The sequence below is a fragment of the Stegostoma tigrinum genome, chromosome 9 (genome assembly GCF_030684315.1).
Source record: "Stegostoma tigrinum isolate sSteTig4 chromosome 9, sSteTig4.hap1, whole genome shotgun sequence".
NCBI lineage: Eukaryota > Metazoa > Chordata > Chondrichthyes > Orectolobiformes > Stegostomatidae > Stegostoma > Stegostoma tigrinum.
In genome coordinates, this window is record NC_081362.1 from 80,926,551 (window position 1) to 80,952,883 (window position 26,333).

General features: G+C 41.1%; 1 protein-coding gene across 1 annotated transcript in view; it reads left to right on the top strand.

The window, feature by feature from the left end:
- Positions 1–22,211, top strand: part of ttc27 (tetratricopeptide repeat domain 27) — a 184,857-nt gene extending 162,646 nt beyond the window's left edge. The window contains exons 18-20 of the mRNA XM_059648684.1: positions 2,568–2,679; positions 10,272–10,372; positions 21,970–22,211. Coding sequence (XP_059504667.1) covers positions 2,568–2,679; positions 10,272–10,372; positions 21,970–22,092 — 336 coding nt within the window. The 3' untranslated portion in view covers positions 22,093–22,211. The remainder of the gene's footprint in view (positions 1–2,567; positions 2,680–10,271; positions 10,373–21,969) is intronic.
- Positions 22,212–26,333: the final 4,122 nt, after the last annotated feature.

Here is a 26,333-nt window from a genome sequence, read left to right on the forward strand (position 1 = left end):
GAAATAGTCTCTTGGCTATCAACTCTATCTATGCCTCTCATTATCTTGTATACCTCAATTAGGTTCCCTCTCCTCCTCCTTTTCTCCAATGAAGAGAGACCGAGCTCAGTCAACCTCTCTTCATAAGATAAGCCCTCCAGTCCAGGCAGCATCCTGGTAAACCTCCTCTGAACCCTCTCCAAAGCATCCACATCTTTCCTATAATACGGCGCCCAGAACTGGACGCAGTATTCCAAGTGCGGTCTAACCAAAGCTTTATAGAGCTGCAACAAGATCTCACGACTCTTAAACTCAATCCCCCTGTTAATGAAAGCCAAAACACCATATGCTTTCTTAACAACCCTGTCCACTTGGGTGGCCATTTTAAGGGATCTATGTATCTGCACAGCAAGATCCCTCTGTTCCTCCACACTGCCAAGAATCCTATCCTTAATTCTGTACTCAGCTTTCAAATTCGACCTTCCAAAATGCATCACCTCGCATTTTACTGGGTTCTTACATTTTATCAGTTCAGGCGACACGGTGGCTCAGTGGTTAGCGCTGCAGCCTCACAGCGCCAGGGACCTGGGTTCGATTCCAGCCTCGGGCGACTGTCTGTGTGGCGTTTGCACATCCTCCCCATGTCTGTCTGGGTTTCCTCCGGGTGTTCCAGTTTCCTCCCACAGTCCAGAGAAGTGCAGGCTAGGTGGATTGGCCATGCTAAATTGCCCGTAGTGTTCAGGGGTGTGTGGTTTATAGGGAGATGGGTCTGGGTGGGATGCTTCAAAGGGCGGTGTGGACTTGTTGGGCCGAAGGGCCTGTTTCCACATTGTAGGGAATCTAATCTAAACCTCTCACTAGCATGCTGTTTCTTACGGGATCTCGCTGTGTCAAACTGGCTGTAGTGTTGGCACCATTCCAACAGTGATTACAGTTTGAAAGGCACTTTGCTGGCTGTAAACTGTTTTGGAAAATTGAGATTGTGGAAGGTGCTACGTCAACGCAAGTTCGCTTCCTTTCTCGAGGCCTATTTCCACCTCCATAACATTGCCAGACTCTGTCCCAGCTTAACCTCATCTATTGCTGAATGCTTACCCTCTAAACTTGACATTTCCCGTGCATTCTTGCTCAACCTTCAGATTCCACCCTGTGAAAACTTGAGTTCATCCTACACTCTGCTGCCAGTGTCCTATCGTGCAGCAAATTCTGTGCATGCTTCACCTCCCTGCTGGCTGACCTACGCATGTTCCCGTAAAGCAACCTCTGGATTTTAAAATTCGCATTTGTTTTTAGATTCCATCTTGGTTTTGCTGCCCCTTATCTCCAATCTCCAAAAAACACCTGTTCTTCTCCAATTATGGCCTTGTGAACATCCTTAATTTTAGTACCTTCACGCTTGGTTGGGTGTGCCTTCAGGTCCCTAAGACCATAGACTCCATCCCTTACCCTTTCCATCTCTCAACCCTGTTCACTCTTTTAAGGCACTCCCTAAAAGCTATGCCTTGTACCAAGCTTATAGGTATCTGCCTGAATATCTCCCTTCTTGACTCACTTTCATAATTTGTTTTATCACGCCCATATATAGCATCTCTGAGCTATTGTTAAAGGCATTTTATTTCTATACTTATGAACCATATATCCCACATGTATTTTAAGCTGTCTAGTGTTGACTGATGCGTTGCTAGAAAACCTTAAGTTTAATAGTGTGGCTGAATTTGTTATTGTAACCTTGAACGGCAAGCAAACCTCAAATATCCTGACTGCGTGAGTTATGCTGTTAATAGAAACTCTGCATTGACCACTTGGCTGAAGGAGAATATGGTGGAGGTGATAAGGAGGGAATAGGGGGAAATAAGTAGCTGTAATTTCTCATTGCTGGGGTAGTGCATTAAATGTTATTCCGCAGTCATCACCAAAGTTAAAGATTTCCAAAAGTATGCAGAGTTCCCTAATTTACCTGTCCTTTAGACTCAGGTTGACAGAAAGAATGGGCCAGATTTTTGTACACAAAAAGAATGACTATTTATTATAAATCAATCCTAGCTTCAGACAAATATATGATGAATTGTTGACATATAGCTCCACTAGTTAAACTTTTAAACTCCTTATAAATTCCCCCTCTACACCTGCATTAGTACATGCACAGAGAGGATTTAAAAAAACATTGGTGTTAATTGGCAGATGGAAAGACTGGAAAGACAGTTTAGTGATCCCAGCCAGTTGTTTATCTGTTTAGAATGCAGTTACATAGTTATGCCATGCAAAAGTCTGTCATCAATAACCATTCATGAGTTCACAGATAAAGCAGCTATTTGTTGCTGAGTGAAGCTCCGTTTGTGTACAGACACCCGGCTCCAACTTATCTTTAACTAGGCTTCCACTATTGATTGAACAAGCGGCTATGTAAGCAGTACTTACATTGAGAGTCAGGATTTTTGCATTTAAAATGTGCAACCAACAATACTTGGTTTTTGAACCAGCTGTTTTGTCATCTCAGTTCACGATCAAAAGTATAGAAAAACAAAAAGACGTGGTTCTTACACTGTGCTCCTTTAAATGTAGAATAATATCATTGTTTTTATTTACAGGCACTGCAGTATCTAGTTAAAGCCCATCATTGTGAAACTCAGTCCAGTGGCTGGGAGAAAGATATCGCATCTTTCAAAGAAGTGTCAAAAGGAGCGATAGAACTTGCACATGGTGAGCTGCCAGCAGCTGTGACTAACTTCTCTAATCCTTAACTTTACAACTTGCTCAGTAATGTTTGCTCATAATCAGTGTTAATGTTATGTGTACTGTCCTGAATACTGGTGAGCACTGCAGGTGAGGGAATTAAAACGACCTGTTTGCTTTGGGTAGGTTCCCTAGTATTCGATTTTGGGGACTACTAGTGTTTCTTATTCAAATTAATGACTTGGAAACTTAATTTAAAGTGATCAGATTTGCTGAAGGCTCCATACAGAGAGGCAGTGAAATTGAAGGAACCAATTCAATGCTTACTTTGCCCACTAAATATTCTCATTGGAAGCATCACAACTGCGCAGTGTTCTCACATGCACAGCTTTTAATAGGAATTATTGTTTAGCAACAAAAGCAGATGTTCTCTTCCTATCCTCACTTATATCTGTGGTTAATTCTTTGGTGAGAACAGTATTTCTATATTAATTGGTAATCAGTAAACCAAAGAATGTGAACAAAACATTGCATTAAGGTAGGGTGACAGAGATTCTTGTAGGGTAAGGGAATCAAAGGCTATCAGAAGTAGATGAGAATGTGGAATATGAAACATACAGATCGACCATGACCTTATTCAAAGTCAGAGCAGGCTCAAGGGGCTGATTGGCTTACTTCTGCTCCTAATTCCTCTGTCCATAGTTTTTAGAGTCTGTTCCGAGAATTGGATGATTTTATAGAATAAAACAGCGCGGTAAGAGGCCACTGAGCTAATCAGACCTTGCCAGACTTAACTGAGCTTCTGTAGTTCTACATTTAATTTGCTTTCATTCTTAACTCATTATTTTCTGAATATATTGCTGTTCCTTAACTGTCGCTGGGTCAAAATCCTGGAATTCTCTCCCTGACAGCATTGTGGGTCAACCTACAATGCATTGGCTGCAGCGGTTTAAGAAATCGGCTCACCACCACCTTTTCAAGGACATCTAGAACGTAGAACATAGAACATAGAACAGTACAGCACAGAACAGGCCCTTCAGCCCACAATGTTGTGCCGACCATTGATCCTCATGTATGCACCCTCAAATTTCTGTGACCATATACATGTCCAGCAGTCTCTTAAATGACCCCAATGACCTTGCTTCCACAACTGCTGCTGGCAACGCATTCCATGCTCTCACAACTCTCTGCGCAAAGAACCCGCCTCTGACATCCCCTCTATACTTTCCACCAACCAGCTTAAAACTATGACCCCTCGTGCTAGCCATTTCTGCCCTGGGAAATAGTCTCTGGCTATCAACTCTATCTATGCCTCTCATTATCTTGTATACCTCAATTAGGTCCCCTTTCCTCCTCCTTTTCTCCAATGAAAAGAGACCGAGCTCAGTCAACCTCTCTTCATAAGATAAGCCCTCCAGTCCAGGCAGCGTCCTGGTAAACCTCCTCTGAACCCTCTCCAAAGCATCCACATCTTTCCTATAATACGGCGCCCAGAACTGGACGCAGTATTCCAAGTGCGGTCTAACCAAAGTTTTATAGAGCTGCAACAAGATCTCACGACTCTTAAACTCAATCCCCCTGTTAATGAAAGCCAAAACACCATATGCTTTCTTAACAACCCTGTCCACTTGGGTGGCCATTTTAAGGGATCTATGTATCTGCACACCAAGATCCCTCTGTTCCTCCACGCTGCCAAGAATCCTATCCTTAATCCTGTACTCAGCTTTCAAATTCGACCTTCCAAAATGCATCACCTCGCATTTATATGCATCACCTCGCATTTATATGCATCACCTCGCATTTATATGCATCACCTCGCATTTATATGCATCACCTCGCATTTATATGCATCACCTCGCATTTATATGCATCACCTCGCATTTATATGCATCACCTCGCATTTATATGCATCACCTCGCATTTATATGCATCACCTCGCATTTATATGCATCACCTCGCATTTATATGCATCACCTCGCATTTATAGGGACAGGCAATAAATACTGGCAGGCCAGTGATGCCCATATCCCATGAGAGAACAGAAAATATTCTCAGGATTACAAGCAGAGATTGTGGCATACTAGATCTACAGCTCTGGATTCCAGTTGTTATTTTTTTAATCAAATGCACTTCCCATAATACAACCTGTTTTCAAGTACTGGCTATAGCAGTGGTCCCCATGCAATGGTAAATTGTATTTATATAACATCCTTGACATCGTAAAATATACCAAGACATTTCATGAGAACGTTATCAAACAAAAGTTGACATCAAATCACACCAAAAGCTATGAGGGTAAGTGATCGAAAGCTTAATCAAAGTGAAAACAAATTAAGGATGTTGGAAATCTAAAACACAAACTCGGTGCTGCAGAAATTCTGGTTTGGAAGTTTCTGTCGAGAGAGAAACTGAGTTACTTGACTTGAAATGTTAACTCTACTTCTGTCTACAGATGTTGCTGGATCTATTTAATCAGAGTGGTAGGTTTATGGGGAAAAAACCTCCTTTAGAAAGATGCAGCCCAGACTGATCAGGATGTTGCCTTTGAGGAAATACAAATGTGAACAGATATTGAACTTAATTGGAACAAACCGGAATATCAAGCTATTCCATTATTATGAATGGACACTGCCTGTTTCATTACTAATCTTTGGCAAGAATCAGGATTAAGGATAGGATTCTTGCCCAGATCTGATCACAACCCTGTGGATTTGTAATGTGTAGCACAGTCAAATATATCAAAACAAATTGCACAACACCAACTTTATATATAAGCAATGCCTTCACTTAGTAAATGATCCCGAGGCATTTCATAGTTGTTTCAACCAGAATTTGGCCCATGTGTAAATTGATTTTGGGCAAATGACCAACAACGTGGTCAAAGCCTTAGGTTTTATGGGATGTCCTGGGTTTTAAAGCAAACAAAAATCAAAAAACTCATTTACAGGCAGCACCTGTGGAGAGAAAAATAAACTTACTGGGTTGAATCTTGCCTTTTTTTTGGTAAAGTGTGTATTGTGTGAATTTTTTTTGGAGAGATCCTTTCCATGAAGCCCAGCAACGTTTCTCACCATTTCTTATAAAACATGCCTCATTAACTACCTGCTCCACCCCAGTGGTATCCCTCATGTCCAATTCTAGCCCTTTCTTATCAGAATAATTCACTGCACAGTGCATATCCACTGAAAGACTGGCATCCCTTGTGTCTGCACCACCCTTGAGGCTACTCGATACCTGGAGAAGTATTAACAGTCTTGTGCTAGACATGACTGCCAACATAATGGAACAGCAGTCTTAAGACCATCCTGCTCTCATCATTCCATTATATATATCTTTCACCCTGGTCACACCTAGTTAACCCCAAGCCACACACAGTTTACCTATTCTTGCATATATCTCTTCCAGAGACCCTCTCTGAATCCTCGATACTCTTTCCCCACTTCCCAGTGGTAAGGGAACTTCACATACAGGCGAGCATTCAGTCAGTTCCAAATATGAATGTTTGTTGATAACAGGAAAGGGGACCACAAGGAAAACAAATGCAGGCTGTAGTTCACACTGCATACTGAATACTGGTATCTTGATCTTGACAGCCCATGCTGGTTTTCTGCACCCAGCTAACATCTAATGGAAGCAGGTGTCAGTCAGGTCCTGTCCGTCACATCGAACCCAATGCAGTCAAGTTCCATCATCCACAAAGAGAGCTTCCTTTTGTCATTGTCCTTACCCTTCTCCTTGGAAGGCGTCTCCCATTCCCCTTGTGTTTCAGCATCAATTAAATTGTCTCATTGCTTCCAACTATACAGAGCACAGCACAAATAGACAGTGTGGCCCTCTGTGTTCGGGCTGTACTAGACCTTCACTAGTTACCATTTGCCTCAGTACTGACCTGGTCACAGCATGATGAAGGTATCACACAGGCTGAGTGACCAACACATAACATTCAAAAGAGAATGCTAACTGTGCTCCGATTCCCTTTCAATCCCAGACGCATACAACCATTCCAATTTCCGTCACATTTGTTAAAGTCCATCATATTTACATGACGAGGTGTTTTAATGTTTCCTTTGCCGCATTGTAAGTTTGGAAGGTGTATAAATGATGGGGTGCTTTCACCCAGTATTTGCCTCCTGTTGAGTTATTGCTAATTCCTGCATAACTGAGGTGACATTGTTAATTTACTTTGCACCAATAGCAAGCAGCCTTTGGCCAACATAACTGCATGCATTGCATATTTATGAAGGAATGATTGCAGATGAAATGTAGTTGGTGTTTGCAAACTCCTGTTTTGTGTATTTGTTAGAAATGTTGCCTTGCCCAATTATCTGGTATCTCATTATAAATGTGGATAGTCAAATGCTGTAATTGGAGTTGTGTCTTACTGCCTTCATGTGGGAGCAAGGAGGGGATAATGGGAGGGAAATTCAAGCTGAATGGGCATATCAAAACAGCATTGGAGGGCACAGGAGGCTGTGGGAAGGGCTGTTATTGGTAGTGACCACCTCCATAGTCTCCACAAGGAGAATGCAAAGGGATAGAGTGAACACTTTTGGGGTGTAACATTGAGGTTCGGGGTCATGGAAGACAGTTGGAGGTAAAGTTCAATGTGATGGGTCTCCATTTGGGGGTATGGGTGCAGAAAAACTTTCTCTGTACTACATGGAAGGTTTATCTGCGCCTACCTCCACAAATGCCACAGAACCCCACCCCTCACCACATGTGCCAGCCATCACACCTTTTGACACTGAACCCCCAAAGGCTCCTTCTCTCACCCTCGTTAATGATCAGTGGATGCACCCCTCAGGGCTGTATTTGTTGCAGACCTCTGACTGATTTCAATGAGCAACCTCTAGACATGTCCGACTGGATTTTAACTCTCATTGGGGAACCCCTTGGTCCCCCTCAGAAAAAGACAGTTAGACAGTTCCCTGCTGAAGACCTTAAAAAGCAGCCTGTTGTGTGTCCATGCCAAAGAGCCAGTCAATAATGCAGTATTGATAGCCTTTGACTCTGGCTGAAGTCCGAACAGACATGGCATGGCAGGTGAGGCATGGATAGTGCAAGCATGCAGGGAGGACTTAGGTGAGTTTGCACTAATAGAGCATTATAAGCAGCCCTGAGGCGCAGCCTGTCTGACCCCTGAGCTAGGTACCTGTCTGTTCACACAAAGTGACTACACTACTACCTTTCGATGTTATTTGCTGGTGTGCCCTACAATACAATTATGTACCCTCCTGCCCAACACAGAATGGATCAGAGTTGCCATGATGGTCACATAGCGCTAGAAGGTGTTAGATGCCAGTGTCTGTAATATGGGGTGCATGTGACAGGTGCCCATGGATCGTGCCCTGAGATGCGGCTTATTCCTAAGTAACGTGGAGGCCCTTTGGAACAAACAAAGAGCTGAAGTCACCAGGCACCCACTCTGAATTCATGTCGAGATTTTGCAACATCTAACTTGTTTGATGTGTAAGATGGCAAGCTGAATATTAACGAGATAAGTTGGACTATTAACAAGGCATTTCACAAGCAGTATTCCACCTAAACTGGCAATTCGCTGCTCAGTGAAAGCATAAAAGATGCAGCAAGTTGCTCCCATTGTTGATAAAAAGCCTCACCCTTGTCCAGTTCTGCCGCAAATCTCTCAGTACCCTACTTTGCTTAGGGCTGTATAAGATTCTGTGACATTATAAGTTAAATTAACTGACATCAGAGTAAAATCAGACCAGTTCTATTGAAAGGAATGGTTAATCCTGTTTCTTTCTCCACATGTTCAGCCTGACCTTCTGCGAGTATTTCTGCCATTTTCTATTTTTATTTCAGATTCCCAGTATCGGCATATTTTCTTTTGAATCTCGAAGAACTTGTCTTATTTTTGTTATAAGCTCCAAACAGAATGAAATCCTAGAAATTGTTATTTTTATTTTGATGATGTACTGTCGCCATCAGAGACTTGACCACAAATGTTGCTTGCAGAAGTCATCTGGATTTAATTTTCAGTTTTTTTAATAACTAATTATATAGGTATCTCAGCTTTAAGAGTACAGTTATATTGCCAGAAATTGAAATGAGAAGTATGTGCCTAATATTGACAGAGATTTTCATCAGGCTTATTGTAGATTCCAGACGAGCTCAGATTGAAAAACATAATTTTCTGTCCTCACCCCTTTTGACTGTAAGTTTTTGGGAAGAGCTGTTCTGTCCATGATGTCCTAATTTGCATCACCATTAACCCCTCCTACCTGCTCATCTTCCCATCTTAATGGGACGTTGTCTAATCAACCTGTTCACAAGTGCCAGGACACACTGTGGAGCAGGTGTGACTTGAATCTGGCACTCCTGGCTCAAAGGTAGGGGCACTACCACTACACCACAAGAGTTCTGTGTTAATTATATATCATTTGGGTGTTAATTGTATTCAATTGTATGGATTATAGGGGTTGGTGGGGTGGGTCTGGGGTCTCAGTCACTGCACCGTGCTGTAATATACAGCCCTAAACAGCATAATGAATCGTCAAGGTTTTAATAACTCAGCAATACTAAAACAAAATAATGCTAAATTGCAGGCTCTGCTATTCACTGACCACAGTATGATCTCCTCAATCTTGGGCAGTTTAAAAGCAGTTTGCTTTGCTGAAAACATCTCTATAATTACACACAAGCTCAACCCTCAACTCTCAAACACTTGTGCCTTTAATGCTCCACCTTTACCCTCGGCCTCCAACGCTTCAAATGACGCTTAACACAAGCTCAAGAAACAACACTTACAGCACTTCATCTCATTGCCACTCATTTTGCAACCCTCAAAACTTAATTACAAATCCCACTTTAACGATAAGTGATTTTAATGTGAGGATTCATGTTGTGAATTCATGCTTGTGAAGGCAAGAGAGATTTTTCTGATTTCTCTCGTCATCTCCTTTTTACTTTGTATATTTTCACTCTTGACATTTAATCATCTCCTCTTCTCCCCATATTCACTTTCTCAGTTCACTTTCTTGAGGATGAGGTGAATTATTCCAACCCCTTTTCTCTTGCTCAGATTCTTATTGTAAGCTTTTCAACTTAAATTTTTATAAGTTGAATGTCACTTGCTAGGCTGTCATTTGTTGCCCATCCTTGATTTGCCCTGCCTTCTGGAACAGCTGTTGTTCAGCGTCACTTTTGTGATTGTCATTATGCACATAGTGCAGTTAGAGATGGATTTCCAGGAATTTTACCTAGCAATAGGAACAAGGCTCTGATTTAATTCCGAGCCAGGATGATGTGTGGTATACAGTTCATCTGTCATATCCTCTGTGGTGACCAAGATGTACTGACCGTTTTCCTGTCTCTGCAGATGCTGCCTGACATGATGAATGTTTTGATATCTCTATTTAGTTCAAATTTCCAGCACTCGAAGGTTTTGCTCCTTGCGAAAGTATCTAACTATCAGTTGATGACGTTTTGTTTCATTTATCATAAGTCTGAACGATTTTTTTTAAAAAACTTTTTTTGTTAGAAATCTTGCCTTACCCATTTCTCTAGTATCTCATTATAAATGTCCGTTGTTGTCTAATACTGTAATTGATGTTGTATCTTAGTCTCTTTTATGTGTATTTTTGTTTTTATATTTGCAGTGTCAATCAAATGCAGTAAAGGCAAAACCAACCCTCGGGAAGCTGTGCAGATACTATCCTCAGCTCGCCTCAGTCTGCGTAGCCTGTCCAGTAAAGCACAGGTAGAACATCACATAACTTTTACATTAACTGCTGAATTCTCTCTGCAACTATCAGAAATTCGGTCCCCATTAGAAGTCATATTCAGCACTTGAGCTGCAAGATATTGTAACCCAGAAATGTATTGAGTCAGGTACCATCTGTATTCATCATTATTTTCATAAGAATATAGTTTGCGGAAAGGGGCAGTTTGTGTGCTGCTTTGTCATATAGATTTGTTTTCGTGCCACATTGAAACTTTTGCATCTAATAATGCATTTGCTGTATCATGATATTGTGCGCCAGCGAGCAAATGGTATTGTTGCAGCTGTTCAATTTGATTCAGTCTTCCTAGTTCCATGTGACCTGTCATTGACTGTCCTGGATTGCCTGGCTTTGATGATCTGAACCTCAGTCCCCATCAGACGGCTTCCATCAAAAGCTTTCCAGGTCAATCCTCTCAGCTCACCTGCTGCCATCCTAACCATAGGATTTTGGTTTCCTTTGATTTTTTTTTCCAAATAAAACATTTTCCTGAACTGGTCTCAAAGAAAGTATTAAAATTTGGAAATCCCTGCTTGAAGCATTGATCTGGGTTTATTGAGACGAAAGAGAGACTTCATGCTATCTACAGTGATATCTCAATGACTATAAGGTAGTATTCTGACTGCAGCCTGTCGTAAAGCTCCTGGAATAATAGTAATTGTGATACTGTTGTAAGAACTTGACCTTAATAATTTACACATGATTAGTTTAGTTCCTGTTTGTAATGCACTCAATCTCAAGATCAAAGAATAAATTTCTGTAAATGCTAAGCATTAGGTCTGCAGGAGAAACAGATGTATTTATGTAGCTACTATGGGAGTCCATTTGAGTATACCGGTGTTGAGGTAATGAAAAATGATTCATTTGTTGTATCACGACTTCGTCCAGGGTCCTTTAGGAAAGTACACTACTACTTTTAGCTTTGTAATCAATATCAGTGATTGAGTGAATGCAGGGCAACGCTTATTCACCATGTAAGCTTGCATGCAGGTAGGTTTGCACATCGAATAAGATGATGCTTAATATTCAGCATGGAGAAATCCAGGTCTTAAACTTGACCAATTCAAAAACTCTGTGTGTTATGTTTCTTACAAGCCAAGTTTTCAGTTCTTTGATGGTTGTGTGTCATTCGATCTCTTCCTCTTGACATCCTTAGTGTTACCATCCGCCAACCTCACTCCGCCTCCATTAATAAAGCTGCTCCCACAAAGTTTGTTTTCCTTTCTTATGCCAAAAAGTTTTCTGGAAAGGTTTCCAGAAAGCAGCTACTTCTCTACAAAGCCTAAGTCTATCCAGGATTAAAATGTTAATGGAAAACTAATGAGGTTCAGCTAACACCTCTGTCTTCTCTAAACACAGTGATCTCATTTTCCATTTGGGGAACCTGCAACCTTCAGGATCCAGCATCTAGCTCAATAATTTTCTGGCCTTAGCACCTTCTCCTATGCCCTTACCTAAACCCCCACACACACTAGACTTCGTTACCACATGGGCTGCTTTCACAACCAACCAGTTGTTAGATTCTAAGACTCTCCAGTAGCAGCCATTGATTTTCCCCTGGCTCACGTTTACCCCTTCTTTTTCTGTTCAACTTTTGTTCTCTCCTTCTGGGCTCCAACTCCACTTATCATTTACCGCTTCCCTCCACCACCGCACCTTGAGCATTTCTACCAACACTTCTCCTAGCTATAAACAGTTGTGATGAAGGGTCACTGGACCCAAAACGTTAATTCTGCTTTTTCTGCACAGATGCTGAGCTTCTTCAGCAATTTCTGTTTGTGTTTCCATCCTGTCTAAGTTTGTCAAAAATTTTCTGCCTCTTCCGATTTCTTTCATGTCAACATATTTCTTTTGCATATGTTATTTAATATTATTATTGTTCTTCTTGCCTCATAGCTATGAAATTGTTCAATATTTAGGCTTTTCAAAACTAAGCTTTAATCGCTCGTTCTTGTACTTAGTAACTTTTATTTGTCAAGTATATTAACCCAATAAAACATGTAGAAAGTCAGCAAGCAATATTTGATGCTGGTCCACATAAAGTGCTATTCGGCAAAGAGGTACTTTTTAAGGAACACTTCTGAGAAGAAACGAGAGGAGTAAGTTCTACAGTGTAGGGCCGAGGCAGTTGATGGCACGAACACAACTGATGGAGCAGTTCAAATCAAAAGTGCTTGAAAGGCCAGAATGAGACGAGAGCTAACACTGTGTCTGAGACTTATGGGGCTAGGGAAAGTTACAGAAAATACAAATGAGACTTTTTCACCCTGATACACTCTAATATGGGCGTTGTCATTTGTCATAGTTTCTCAAAGTAGAGAAAATACTGATGTTGCACTTGTCCCACATTTCTTTAATGTCACAAACTCCACTCAGTTATGAATACTTTGCAAGTTTGTTTTGAAATCATGATGTGTGGATTTAAACTGAGGAAAACAAATGACCGGATAATTGAGATCATCAAACAAGTATAGTTCGAAGTGTGGCCTTTGGAAACTGCACTACGTTATGCCATGGGACAGAATATCGAAGTTTGTTTGACAGGCTTCAGAGAGCCCCCATCACCTGCTCCTGGGATCATAGACTCCAGAAAAGTTTGAGGCAGGAATCTCCAGAATGCTCCCTGACCCATGAGCAAATTGGCACAGGGTCAACAAGATTAAAGAGGTAAAGATGTGACTTAGATTAGTGTGGGAAAAGGGGTTCGCAGTCATGGGACATTGGCACTAGTATTGGGGAAGGATTTTTCTGATGGGATGTGCTCCACCTGAATCACACTGGAACCAGTGCCTTGCCATAAGTAGGGCTGTGGATGGAGCTTTAAACTAAGTAGTGGGGATTCAGTTGCATGGACAATTATGGAAAAAGTTAAGGGACGGGAGGAGGTCTCAGCAGAGATTATTGAAATTTCCAGAATGTGTAATAGGACACAAAGTATGGAAAAAGTCAGAAGTCTAACTTTAGGCACAGCAGATAAGGGGACACCTATGAGAATGGGGGCAGTTAACATAGGACTGAGGGCTGTTGCACTTAACTGCATGCAGTATGTGAAGTAAGGTCATTGAGTTTGTAGTGTAGATTGAAATGGGCAGGTTTGATATTGTGGGTATCACAGAGATATTGCTGCAAGGGGATCTGGGCTGGCAACTAAATATCCAAGGATACACGCCCTATCAAAAAGACAGGCACGTGGGCAGAGGGGGTGGGATTGCCTAGTTAGTAAGAAATGAAATTAAATCAGTACCAAGAAGTGATATTGCATTGTAAGGTGTAGAATCTGTCTGAGTACAGTTGAGGAACCACAAAGGAGAAAAGACCCTGATGGGAGTTGTGTACAGGCCTCCCAGCAGTAATCGGGATGTGGAGAAGAAAATAAATCAGGAGATAGAAAAGGCCTGTAAGAAAGGCACTATTACAATAATCATGGGGGGATTTCAATATGCAGGTGGACTAGGTAAATCAGGTTGGTAGTAGGTTTCAAGAAAAGGAATTTGTGGAATATCTGAGTTTTTTTTAGAGCAACTTGTGGTCGAGCTCATGACGGAACAGGTAGTTCTCAATTTGGTGATGTGTAATGAGGAAGGCTTGATTAAGGAGCTTACAGTGAAGGAACGTCTAGGGGCAGTGACCATAATATGATAGAATTCACCCTGCTGTTTAGGAAGGAGAAGCTTGAGTCAGAAGTGATGGTATTACGATTGAAGTTAACTACATAGACAAGAGGAAGGAGCTGGCTAGGGTTGATTGGAATGAGACCCTAGCAGGGTAAACAGTGGAGTAGCAATGACAGGAATTACTGGGGATAATTCAGGAAGCATAACAGAAATTCATCTCCAGGGAAGGTAGAACACACTAAGAAGAGGATAAGGCAACCATGGCTTGGCAAGGCAGCTGAGACAGCATAAAAGCAAAAGAGAAAGCATACAATGTGGTGAAGAATAGTGGGAAATCAGAGGATTGGGAAATCTTTAAAACCCAGCAGAGGATAACTGAAAAAAGCAATAAGGGGAGAGGAGGTGCAATTTGACAGTAAGCGGGCTAATAATATAAAAGGATTTTTTAGACATGTGAAAGGTAAGAGAGAGGGAGCATTAGACCTTTGGAAAATGAGGCTGTGGAAGTAATAATGGTGGGGGGGGAGTCAAAGATATGGTGGAAGAACTGAATTGGAACTTTGCGTCAGTTTTCACAGTGGAAGAGACCAGCAGCATAGCAGAACAGTGGCCATCAGTAAGGAGAAGTGGGGAAGCTGAAAGGTCTGAATGTGCATATGTCTGAAAGTGGATAATTCATCCAGACCAGATGGACTAAACTGTAAACTTCTAAAGGACATAGCTGAGAATTGTGGAGACGTTGGGTGATCTTTGAGGAATCACTGGAGTCAGGAAAAGTACCAGAGGACTGGAAAATGGCTAATGTAATACCGCTGTTAAGAATGGAGAGAGGCAGAAGACCGGAAACTATGGGCTGGTTAGCTTGACCTTGGTTCATTGGTAAGATTTTAGGGTCCGTGATTAAGGCTGAGGTTGCAGAGTACTTGGAAGGGATGAATCACCATGGCTGTGTCAAGGGGAGGTCATGCCTGATAAATCTGTTCTTTAATAATTCTTTGAGGACCTAATAAGCAAGTTAGACGAAGGGAGAGTCAGTGGACGTGAGCTGTTTGGATTTCTAGGAGATTTTTGACAAGGTGTTGCATTGGAGGCTGCTAAATAAGACAAGAACCCATCGTTATAGAGGGAAGGTACTTGCATGGCTAGTGGCTTGGGTGACTGGCTGAAAGTAGAGGGTAAGGATAATGGGGTGTTTTTTCGGAATGGCATCTGGTGTCTAGTGGAGTTTCACAGGGGTCACTGTTGGCACCACAATTATTCACATTATACATTAAAGATCTGGACAAACGAAGACAGCATTATAGCTCAGTTTTGTAGATGACCCAAAGATAGATGGAGGGACATGTTGTATAGAAGAAGTGGGGAGGCCACAAAATAACTTCGACAGGCTGGGAGAGTGGGCAAAGAAGTGGCAGATATAATACAGTGTGCGTAACTGTTGGGTTATGCACTTTGGTAGGAAGTATTGGGGCATGAGACTATTTTCTAAATAGGAAAAGGCTACAGAAATCTGAAGCACAAAGGCATTTGGGGATCCTAGTTCAGGATTCTCTTCAGGTTAACCATGCATGCTCACTTGGCAGTTAGAAAGGCAAATGCTAGGTCAGCATTCATTTCCAGGGGGCTGGAATACAAGAGCAGAGATATGCTACTGGGGAAAAGGCAGGAGAATGGGATTGAGAGAAACAGATCAGCCAAGATTGAATGGCCTAATTCCGCTCTGAAATTGTATACTCTTTCAACAACAAGCAGTGAATGATATATTCGTTCTTCACAATTCTTTGCTATTCATTCATTGCAACGATTTGGCTGAGCTGTCAGTCCTTAGTGACATATGAGAAACAACATGGTATGAATTACATTGAAGTTAGACTGCCACTTTTATGTCAAGAATGGGAGACCTGCATCCACTCTACTGAAACGTCAATACTGAGTGTCAGTGGTAATGTTTCACAGGCCCACAAAAGCTTTTCTCCATAATGTGATGTCTTTTAGAGGTTGACGTATAAGAATAATCATTGTCAGCATTAATCTTCAGTTCGTGAATTCAGATCCCTAAGATCTGACTTATGTTACACTTCACTTTCCTGAATTCTTTAGCTGTCCAGGAAATCTCTATATTCTTGAGCGATGTATTCGTGTTAAAATGTTTCTCTCATTTCACGTCTCAGCACTGTCATTTCAAAACCATATCACTATTAGTAACATTATGGCAGCAGTAGGTTTTCCATTATATCAATAGGCAATCTAGGTTGAAAAGCACGAACGGTTTCTAATACCTGATTGGAATGTCAGCTGTTGATGAGACATTTTCACATAATACTGGTTCCAGCTCTGGTGCATGTTAAACAAATTAATATCTTCAAACCAGTGATGTTATTTCAGAATTTGGTGAAGGAAATTTGTCTTCAGCTTTTCATTGTTCGTCCAGCATAAATTTCCTTAGTTATATATTGATTATTTGAATTTCAGTTAAGTGGTATAGATTACTGGCTACATTTCTTAAACATTAATTGTGGAGGAAGGCTCTAGCGAGGCCTGAACAGAGGAAGCAGTTTTGAAAGTTTGTCCTACCACTTCGGAATGTAGTGATGAAAGTCTGTGTTGAGCTCATTAAAATGCTCGTCTATTTACACCCAATCCAATTTCAAAGAGCATCCACCAACATAGTTTCTGAAACTTTATTCTGTAACCTCAGTTGTGTTTGAAAATCACAAACTTATAGGTTACTGCAGATGGAGTGCCAATCCTGAACCAAGTAAATTAAGGTATATTTCAAACAATGAATATGTGAAGAGTCTGAAGTCTCTATACACATTGTCATTTTCCCCTGGACTGCTTCATGTAAGGTATGATTGTAAACCAGGAACCAAATCACAAGTTACAACAGAAACTGTACAACACTAGATAGGTTGTGCTGTTTAGTTTGGTGCCACTTAGATATTTTCCCAATGTAGACCTTAAAACTGCAAGAGAACCCCATTGCAGAGCTTACATATTCCTGAATCTGGTGCATTGGGTACTGTATAGATTACAACATTTTGGGTCGAAAGTTGTGTGCCTAAAGGGGAGACATTCTTGATTTTGTTTTGTTACAAGATGTGGGTGTTACTGGCATGACTGCCATCTATTGCCCATCCCTTAATTGAGAAAGTGATGGTGAGCTGTTGTCTTGAACCGCTGCGCTCCAGTGACTTCAAGGTGGGGGACCCATGGGTACGCCAACACTGCTGTTACGTCGGACATGCCATGATTTTGAACCAGCTACTATGAAAGAACGGCGATATTGTTTCAAATTGGGATGGTATTTGACTTGAAGGGGTGTTTAATTAAAATGGATGAAAATAATCCATAGGCTATCAGTACAGTGCATCTAAGAATGATTGATCTGTTTCTTCATTGTCTATCCATTGATTATCAAGAGGATCAAGGTTTATGGGGAGAAAGGAGGAGAATGGGATTGAGGAACTAATCAGCCATATAGAATGGCGGAGCAGACTCAATGGGCCAAATGGCCTAATTCCTGCTCCTATGTCTTATGATCTTGTAGGAATCCAAACTAAACGGGAGATGGTCTGACATCAGTTTGGTTCATCTGGTGCACAGGCTGTTTGCATGTATTCTGATCTGCAAAACAGTGCATTTTCCTGTATCGCTGTTTAATTTTCTTAGCAATAGAAATATCAAAGCAGTTTACTCACCAATGGAATGATAGACCATTTAGCTTTAACTCCAATGCACGTCAAGCTGGGAGGATTCCAGAGCAAGCTGCACAACCAGATATCTCCAAACCTTCAGATCTTTATGAATGGTGAAAACACTCCCTCTCCTCCTGCCCATAAACAGTGCTGGAAAGGCACTTACCCCTCTCCCCAAATCTGTATTCACCTCCATTCAGCTGCCAAGACCCAACTGTTCACTATATAACCTGCAAATGCTGAGATATCAGAGGCAGAGATAGTAGGAACTGCCGATGTTGGAGAATCTGAGACAACAAGATGTAGAGTTGGTGTTAGAGATGAAGAGGCCAAGGAGAGGTAGGAGGCCTTGAAGGGTCTAGGCCTGAAACATCAGCCTTCCTGCTCCTCTGACGCTGCTTGGCCTGCTGTGTTCATCCAGCTCCACACCGTGTTGTCTTGGATATCAGAGGCAGTTGATTCTATTAAAACAATTCAACTACTAATACATCTCTTGGCATCAGGATGACGTCTCCCAACATTGCCAACTCTGTGAAGACCAGAAGTGGATGGCATGGAATCAGTTTTTGAACTGTTCAGATTTAAACATCTGTACGGACCCATTTGTGTAAGGCAGTCTTCCTGACCCTAACACCACCCCACTCCCAGCAACATAACCGAGCTCAGACTAATGTGTCTAACTATGAAGTTACTTTGGAGGCTTCTCAGGATAAAGGAATAATTGCAACGCACGACAAAACAGGCAGTGCGCTATGTTGGCATAGTAGTTTGTTCCGAGATTGAGTGATTATGATCATGTGATTTCCGTATGTGACCAAACGTTGGGTCCTCTGATGTGAAGTCAACTCGAGCTCAGTCTCTTTCCCAGAAGGAGGGGGCATGTCTTCCATGCATCTGGTTGCAGAATTCTTAGAAATATTCAAGCAATAGAGCAACAGTTCATTCTTCATTCATACAAATAGAGCGTGGAGGTGATAGTGTATTGGAGGACGTTAATGTTTTGTAAAATTTGCTCCTGTTGTTATCAGAGGGTTAAGAAGACCCATAAATTTTTCTGCTATTTGGAAACAAAATGTCTTTATTGAATTTTTTTCCCATTTGGTCACAAAGGAAACTAGTGTGGTTAATATTGACACATTTATTATCTTGCATATTACAGGAGCTTTTTACAAGCTAGTTCAGAAGCACATCTGTTTTCACAAATGGGGCACTGCTGCTGGGATAGCCATCCATGTTCTTTCTCCCTCACCTCCACCCCCCCCCCCCCCCCCCCCCCCCCACATTACAGAAAAGGTATAGCTTTAGTAGAATTATTTTTCAATTTACTTCCTTTTCAAAAAAAAAGTTATTTTGTTTATTTCTTTTTACTCTTTCTCTTCATTCCCCTAAATACCTTGACTCTTGCCAATGTGCAGCTTCATAAGCACCTTCAGCCCTCAAGTGACTCTGTGGTATTCCTAGACTCCTTTAGAGTTTAGTTTGGCAAACTGTACATGAGGCAGACCTACAAATTGCTTTCTTAGGTATTTATGCGTTTACAAGAATCAATGAACTAAATTATGATTGCATTTGATCTTCTTGATGCTGGGTCAACCAAAGCTGATGCACATTATAGTGCAGGATTTAGTAAAACGAGTGTGGCCTGTTGAACATGTTAAATGTGTAACCTTCCATGTTCACCATCCACTGTTCCCTTTCTTCTTTGTGGCATTGGCAGTCAAGGCTAGTCTTATCGGTTTGAAGATTAATTGACCTTCACTTCTGAATCATCATTCAGAAGCCTGTGGGAACCCACTAGTCCTTTTTGTAACTTAGTATGGAACAAAGAGCCCAGTTTTATAGAGCTGCAAAGCAAACATTTGTGATGTTATCCACTTCTGATCCAAATCAGTTTAACAATTTATCTTCAACACAATGGGAACCCATCTGAGTTAGGGTGGGAGGTTGTAAGTCAGCAAAGATTGATTTAACATAGATCTTTGACTGAAGAAATTTTCCAAGGCCTATTGATGACCTTCCCTCCAGCATAAGGTCAGAAGTAGGATGTTCACCAATCATTGCACAATATTCTGTACCATTTGTGACTCCTCATGCTGAAACAAACATAGACTGAGTTGTTCCAGTGTTTTCTATCTGGCAATACCAGGTGTTCAGAACCGAAAGCTGTTGCAAAATAGGTTATTTTTTAGACTTGCGACAGGGTCAGAGAACTGAAACCAGACTCGAAATGGTAGCTCTGTTTCTCTCTTCACGGATGTTACCAGACCTGCTGAATTTCTCTGGCATATTCTGTTTGTTTTAGATTCCAGCATGCACAGTATTTTGCTTTTTTTTGGACTCTGGAGCTGAAGCAGTCCATATCCAGATGCAGCATGACCTGGACTGTACATAGGTGTGTGCTTGCAAGTGGCAATCAACATTTATGTCTCGCGAGTCTTCAAAATAGAATCTAACCATTGCCCTTTAACATTCAGTAGTATTACTATCGTTTAATCCCTCACTGTCAGCATCTTGGGTGTTATCATTGATGCAGAACTGAACTGGAATCACCATATAAACACTAACCACCAGAGCAGGTCAGAAGCGAGTAACTCAACTCTTGTTTCCCCCAAAACCTGTCCTCAGTCTAAAAGGCTCAAGTCAGGAGTATGATGGAATAGACCCAATTGCCTGGATGAAAGCAGCTCCGACAGCACTCTAGAAGCTTGACGCCATCCAGAATACAGTGGCCCACTTGATGACCCTGTGACCAATATCCTCTAGAAGGACAAAGGCAGCAGACACATTGGAACACCACCTGCAAGCTCCCCTCTAAGCCATTCACCATCCTGACTTGGAAATAAATTACAGTTCCTTCAGCATCACTGTGTCAAAATCTCGAAATTCCCTTCCCTAACAGCATGGTGGGTGTACTCACAGCAAATGAATTGTAGCAGTTTAAGAAGGCAGCTCAGCACCATATTCTCAAGGGCACCACGGAATGGGCAATAAATGCTGACTCATTGATGAGTGAATTAAAACACAGCAGATTCACTTGTTTTCTACAGCCAAGTCTTGTGTGTGACCTTTAAGTCACACCGATCTCTGCTCTTGTGAACAATTGTATACAACAGATTCCCATTTCCATTGTGTAAACTGAGTGCATTTTAAATGTTTCACGTTCATGGATCTGAATACGCTTTTTTTGTGCCAAGTATTATGCACATTTTTATACAGTGATTTGTATCCGGTAGTGGATCAGCTACACAACGGAGACTACGAGTATGAAGTTGCTCCAATTATGATGTTATCTCATTAAGTCTTTCAAGACTGTTGAGTGTGTTTGGACAGGGTGTAAACAGCCTAGAAACACTGGGAAAAACATTTACTGAGCTCAGTATGTCAACTTGCTTATTGCTCAGTGCCAGACCCAAAGATGTTGGTAATGATACCTCTGGTAAATGCTGTTTGGCTTTACTGCTGATGAGCTATCTTGATGGAGGCAGGGACAGAAGGCTGTGTCTTTGCAGTCTTCGTTATAACTCAGAAAATTTCACCTAAAGCCCCTTTGAGTCATTTTCACAATTCAGGGTAATAGGCTATACTACAGGGACTCTGGTAACTAGAACAGTAGGTCATCCATGCTTCAGGGTTGCCTCCAGCTTCAGTCCTGCAAATGTTTTGTGTCAACGAGAACTTTAAACTCAAACTTGCAGATTAAAGAAAAGCAGGAGCCTATCCTTTGAGCATTTCCCACATTTTCTGTTTTTATTTTAGATTTCTAGCACCTGTCAAGTTTTGTTTTTATATTTGCAAATTGATTACATTGCACTGTTGGCATTTTGAGGGGCAGATATTGTGTTGAATTGTGAAGCATTGTTGCATACTTATGCTCAAGAAGCTGCTTAACATTTACCTAAAGTACGCTGGAATAAGCATTCTACCATCTGACTGGGTCAAAAATCAATGTGGGATGTTGGTTTATAAGAGGTAGTTTTATTAAATGAACACATTTTCTAGTGTAACAGTTTTAAGCGTCAACATTTTTTTAGAATCCAGCAGTGGTGCTGGCTGATAGCCATTTGGCAGTGCAGCATTGATGAAATTTAATGCTGCTCCCTAATAGTAACTATTGCTGGTGTTTGTAAAGTGTGAAAAAGAGTGAAAGATTAAAGGGCCAGATTAGAAATAGCTGTTCCATTAAATAGGTGTGGCAATAAATGGGAGAACAATAAAGTGGTTGTTAAGTTTCTTTTGTTACTTTTCTTTGCCTTTGTCTTGCAGCAACTTTTCGCTGATGTTGTGACGGGTGAAATTCATACCGAGTTAGCTGATGAGAAAACAACAATGGACCACTTGATAGTAGAGCTTCAAGAACTTGGTAACCTTCAGCGGAATCAGTTATGAGGGAAAGGAAGAATTTGCTCACTGAAATGCCAGTGATCAGCGATCAACATTCTCTGTAAACCTGAAATAAATCATTGCACTAGATGTAAATGAATATTTAATAAAATGTTCATTTTATACATGGCTGTGTATCCATTTTCATCTTTCTGATATATTTTGTATCGATCACTGTTGATTCAATTTGCTAAGGATTAAACTAGTTAGTATCAAACTTCTAACAGCACTGTAGAACTTTTACCAAAGTGCTTTCTAGATAATGACTGAACATAAACTGAGCACCACACTCCAGTCTTTACATTACAAATGCAAAAGAAAGAATAAACCTAGATTTATATAATGTTTTATACTGCCCTCAGGGCATCCTAGTATAGTCAGTTACCACTGGGTATCTTACCTTGAAGTTTAGATACATAATTATTCAGAGAAAACTCCCTTTCTTCAGGTGCTGTGCTACCTCCTCTATAGTTGGGATTCTCATCTGTTTCATTTCTCTTTAGGGTAGGGTGGTGGCATAAATGGTGAACTCAAAATCAAATGTAATGGGAGTTGCTCTCAAGTGACAAAGTAACCTGTTCAAGCATGTCATAATTTGAGTATTGTGGCAGGAGTGTGGTGGAGGTTCATGCATTACCAGCCGTGTGGTAGATGATGGAAGTGTGTGAAATGGAGAAAAGAGTTTTCAAACTGCCACAAAATCTTACACGTATAGAGCACCTTCAAAAATAATAAAATGCCCTAAGTTTACCTAGATTGTAAATAAAATGTGATAACCTAGAGTGAAACTTGACATTTTATAACAAAAGCTTTATTGAAATTGAGTTTTGTTGAAGCGATTTATTTAAGTGATCCGTTAACCTAATTTTTTGATATGGGGTTGCTGGTATTGGACTAGGGTAAACAAGATCAGAAATCACACGACATCGGGTTATAGTTCAACAGGTTTATTTGAAATCACAAGCTTTCTAAGCGTTGCTCCTTTGTCAGGTGAAGTGAAGAGAAGCAAACAGGCACAGAATCTGTAGACAATGAGATCAAAAGTACATACAAATGATGCGAGTGGAGTGTCCACAGTCTGAATAATAAGTCTTTGTAGGTGATGAAAAGTGTCAGACGGTGTGAGTAAGGTATGTACAGTCGAGTAACAAATGAAGGGATGACATATCTAATTATTTGAGGCAGAGATAATTACAAAAAATTTAAAATAAGATGGTTCTAAAGACAAACCAAACGGCTGGAATAACATAATAGGTATAAGAATCGCATGCCGAGGGTCTAACCAAAATAACAAGTAATACAATGGATGAATGGATACTGCACAACAATGACCAGACAGGAATGTTTCCTCCCAGTCAGGGAACGCTTCAACGGTAAAGGACATTCAGCCTGTGATCTTTGAGTAAACGTGCTCAAAGGCGGCCTTTGAGATACACAACAACGTAGCGTTTCAGGGCAGAAGCTGATAGCCGGGTTCCACACCCACGAGGAGGCCCTGAACCATGATCTTGGGTTCATGTTATGCTTCATGTAACCCCAACAGACTGTTGACTGTATTTGTAAAATCTTCCTTATTGCCTTGTTTTGACACCAACACTTTAATAAATTATGATACCTCTACCTTAATTAGTTTGTGCAGTTTTGTATTATTTGTTACAGTGTTTAGACCCACGGCATGCAATTCTTATACTTATCATGTTATTCCAGTCATTTGGTTTGTCTCCAGCACCATCTTATTTTTAATTTTTTGTAATTATCTCTCTGCCTCAATTAATTGGATCATAGGTCATGCTGGTTATTCAGCTGTTGACACTGTCTAACATGTTCAATCACTTGCAGAGACTTGTTATTCGCCTGTCAACACTCAACTCTCAACATTTCTATGATTTTTTGATCTCTCTGCTTATAAATTCAGTGTCTGTGTGTTTCATTTCACCTGACATCTCAAATAAACCAGTTGGAGTATAACCTGGTGTTGTTTGACTTCTAACCTAATCTTTTGCTCAGTGCAACAGCTGTGCATTGTAAAGGTGGTGGTGAATTTAGCGTTTGGTTTTCTCATGCATGTTTCTTGAACTTTCTTAATTTCCAATCAGGACATTGGTTAGGCCACTTTTGAATTACTGTGTGCAATTCTGGTCACCCTGCTGTAGGAAGGATGTTGTGAAACTTGAAAGGGTTCAGAAAAGATTTACGAGGATGTTGCCAGGGTTGAAGGATTTAAGCTATAGGGGGAGGCTGAATATGCTGGGGCTATTTTCCCAGGAGCATCAAAGGTTGAGGGGTAACCTTATTGAAGTTTATAATATCATGAGGCACGTGCTAGACAAGTCTTTTCCCTGGGTGGGGGGAGTCAAAAACTAGAGGGTATAGGTTTAAGGTGCAAGTGGAAAGATTTAAAAGGGGTTTAAGGGGCAACTTTTTCATGCAGAAAGGTGACTATGGAATGAGCTGCTAGAGGAAGTGGTGGAGGCTGGTATGATTAGATCATTTTAAAGGCATTTGGATGGGTAATGAGTAAGAAGAGTTTAGAGGGATATGGGACTAGACTTACCTAGGATATCTGGTCAGCATGGATGAGTTGGTCCGAAAGGACTGTTTCCATGCTGTGTATCTCTAATACTCATTGGGAGTAATAACTGGCATGTTACAGGAGCTTAACGCACAGATGTGTTCTGTGCAGGGAATGCTATTATTTCTTTCTGATCTCTTGGGTATTTATAGACAGTCTCTGGGCAAATAGTTGGATGTCAGGTCAAATTACTGTTAAAACGAAAATTTCAAACTGTTCTGCTGCCTTAAAGGAAATTCTGTTATTACCTCTTTTTATTTAGGCAGATAATTCACTTGATTGGCATCTGCTATGTCAGAAAGATGGAGTAGGTCATATTTGTAATTGCCGCTGTCATACCAAAAGTTTGTAAACCACTTCAGGTAATTAATTATTTTGAAGGGTCATAAATATTTCACTTCAAGCAAACATAGACACTATTTCTACAGTATCAACGTCCCCTGAACAACAAGGCTAATATTGGTAGAGGGAGAAATGAAGGCTGGGACAGAGTGCAGCCACCCAGTTGCTGGTGTCAAGATGTCTGATCCGATCTGTCAATAGTGCAAGCTGATTGGTTACATTGAAGTTGGAATTTGGGATAGGAGTAGAACTAGCCACTTCACCTGTAGCCTCAAACCTATCTTTAGCCTCTTCAAGGAAGCCAACGATGTGCTTGATCTGTCATCTTCACTGAGTTAGAGATTTTGTATTGATGCATTCAGTCTAGCAACATTTGACCCATGAAAGAGTCTGCATCTCCATTCAGTCGCCTCTCTACCCAAGGCACCATAAGTGTACATGTAACAGATTGCACTGATATCATTCTTCTGCCTTCTGCATCCAGGGAAGATGTGACACTAGAGTTCCTGCAAACAGATCGGAACCAGAAAAAAGGGAATTAAAGCACGTGATCAATGTATAGTACATTAAATTCTAAAGGAGCCGGATTGAAATACAGCATAGCATCGGGATCTGGTACATGATTGTTTTCAGTCCCAACTGGCTTGGCTGCAGCTTTCACTCTAAGAGACATTTGCGCTCTAATTGCTCTGACAGGACCCATAGCTTTTTAAGTTTTAACCAATTTTTAATGGGAAGTAAACATTAAAAGCAAGGCCAGCATTTGTATCCCATCCTTAATTGCCTTTGAGAAGCAACAATCAACTGTAGTCCATGTGGTGAAGACACGCCCACCTGTTGTTACGGAGTTCCAGCATTATTTCCCAGCGACCATGAAGTCAAGACGTGATGGGGCCTCAAGGAAGTTTGCTGTTGATTATGTTCTCAAGGCATACACTGCACTTCACCTTCTGGTTGGTAGAGGCTGGGGATTGGGAAAGTGCCATCAAAGGAACATTGGTGAATTTCTGCAGTGCATCTAGTAGATGGTGGACTGTGCTGCTGCTGCTGTGTACCTGTGGTAGACTGGGTAAAATTTAAATTTGTTCGGTAAGGTGCTTATCAATCCAGCTGCTACTTTCCAGATGGTGTTGAGCTTTTTGTGTATTGTTGAAGCTGGCACTCGTCCAAGCAAGTAGAGGGTATTCCATTGTATTCCTAACTTGTGTCTTCTAGATAGTGCGCTGGTGTTAGGGAATCAAGGGGTGAGTTGTTACCATAGAATTCCCAGCTGTAGATTTTGTATGGCTGGTCCAGTTTCCTTTCAATGCAAGTACATAGCTCCTTAAGGAAG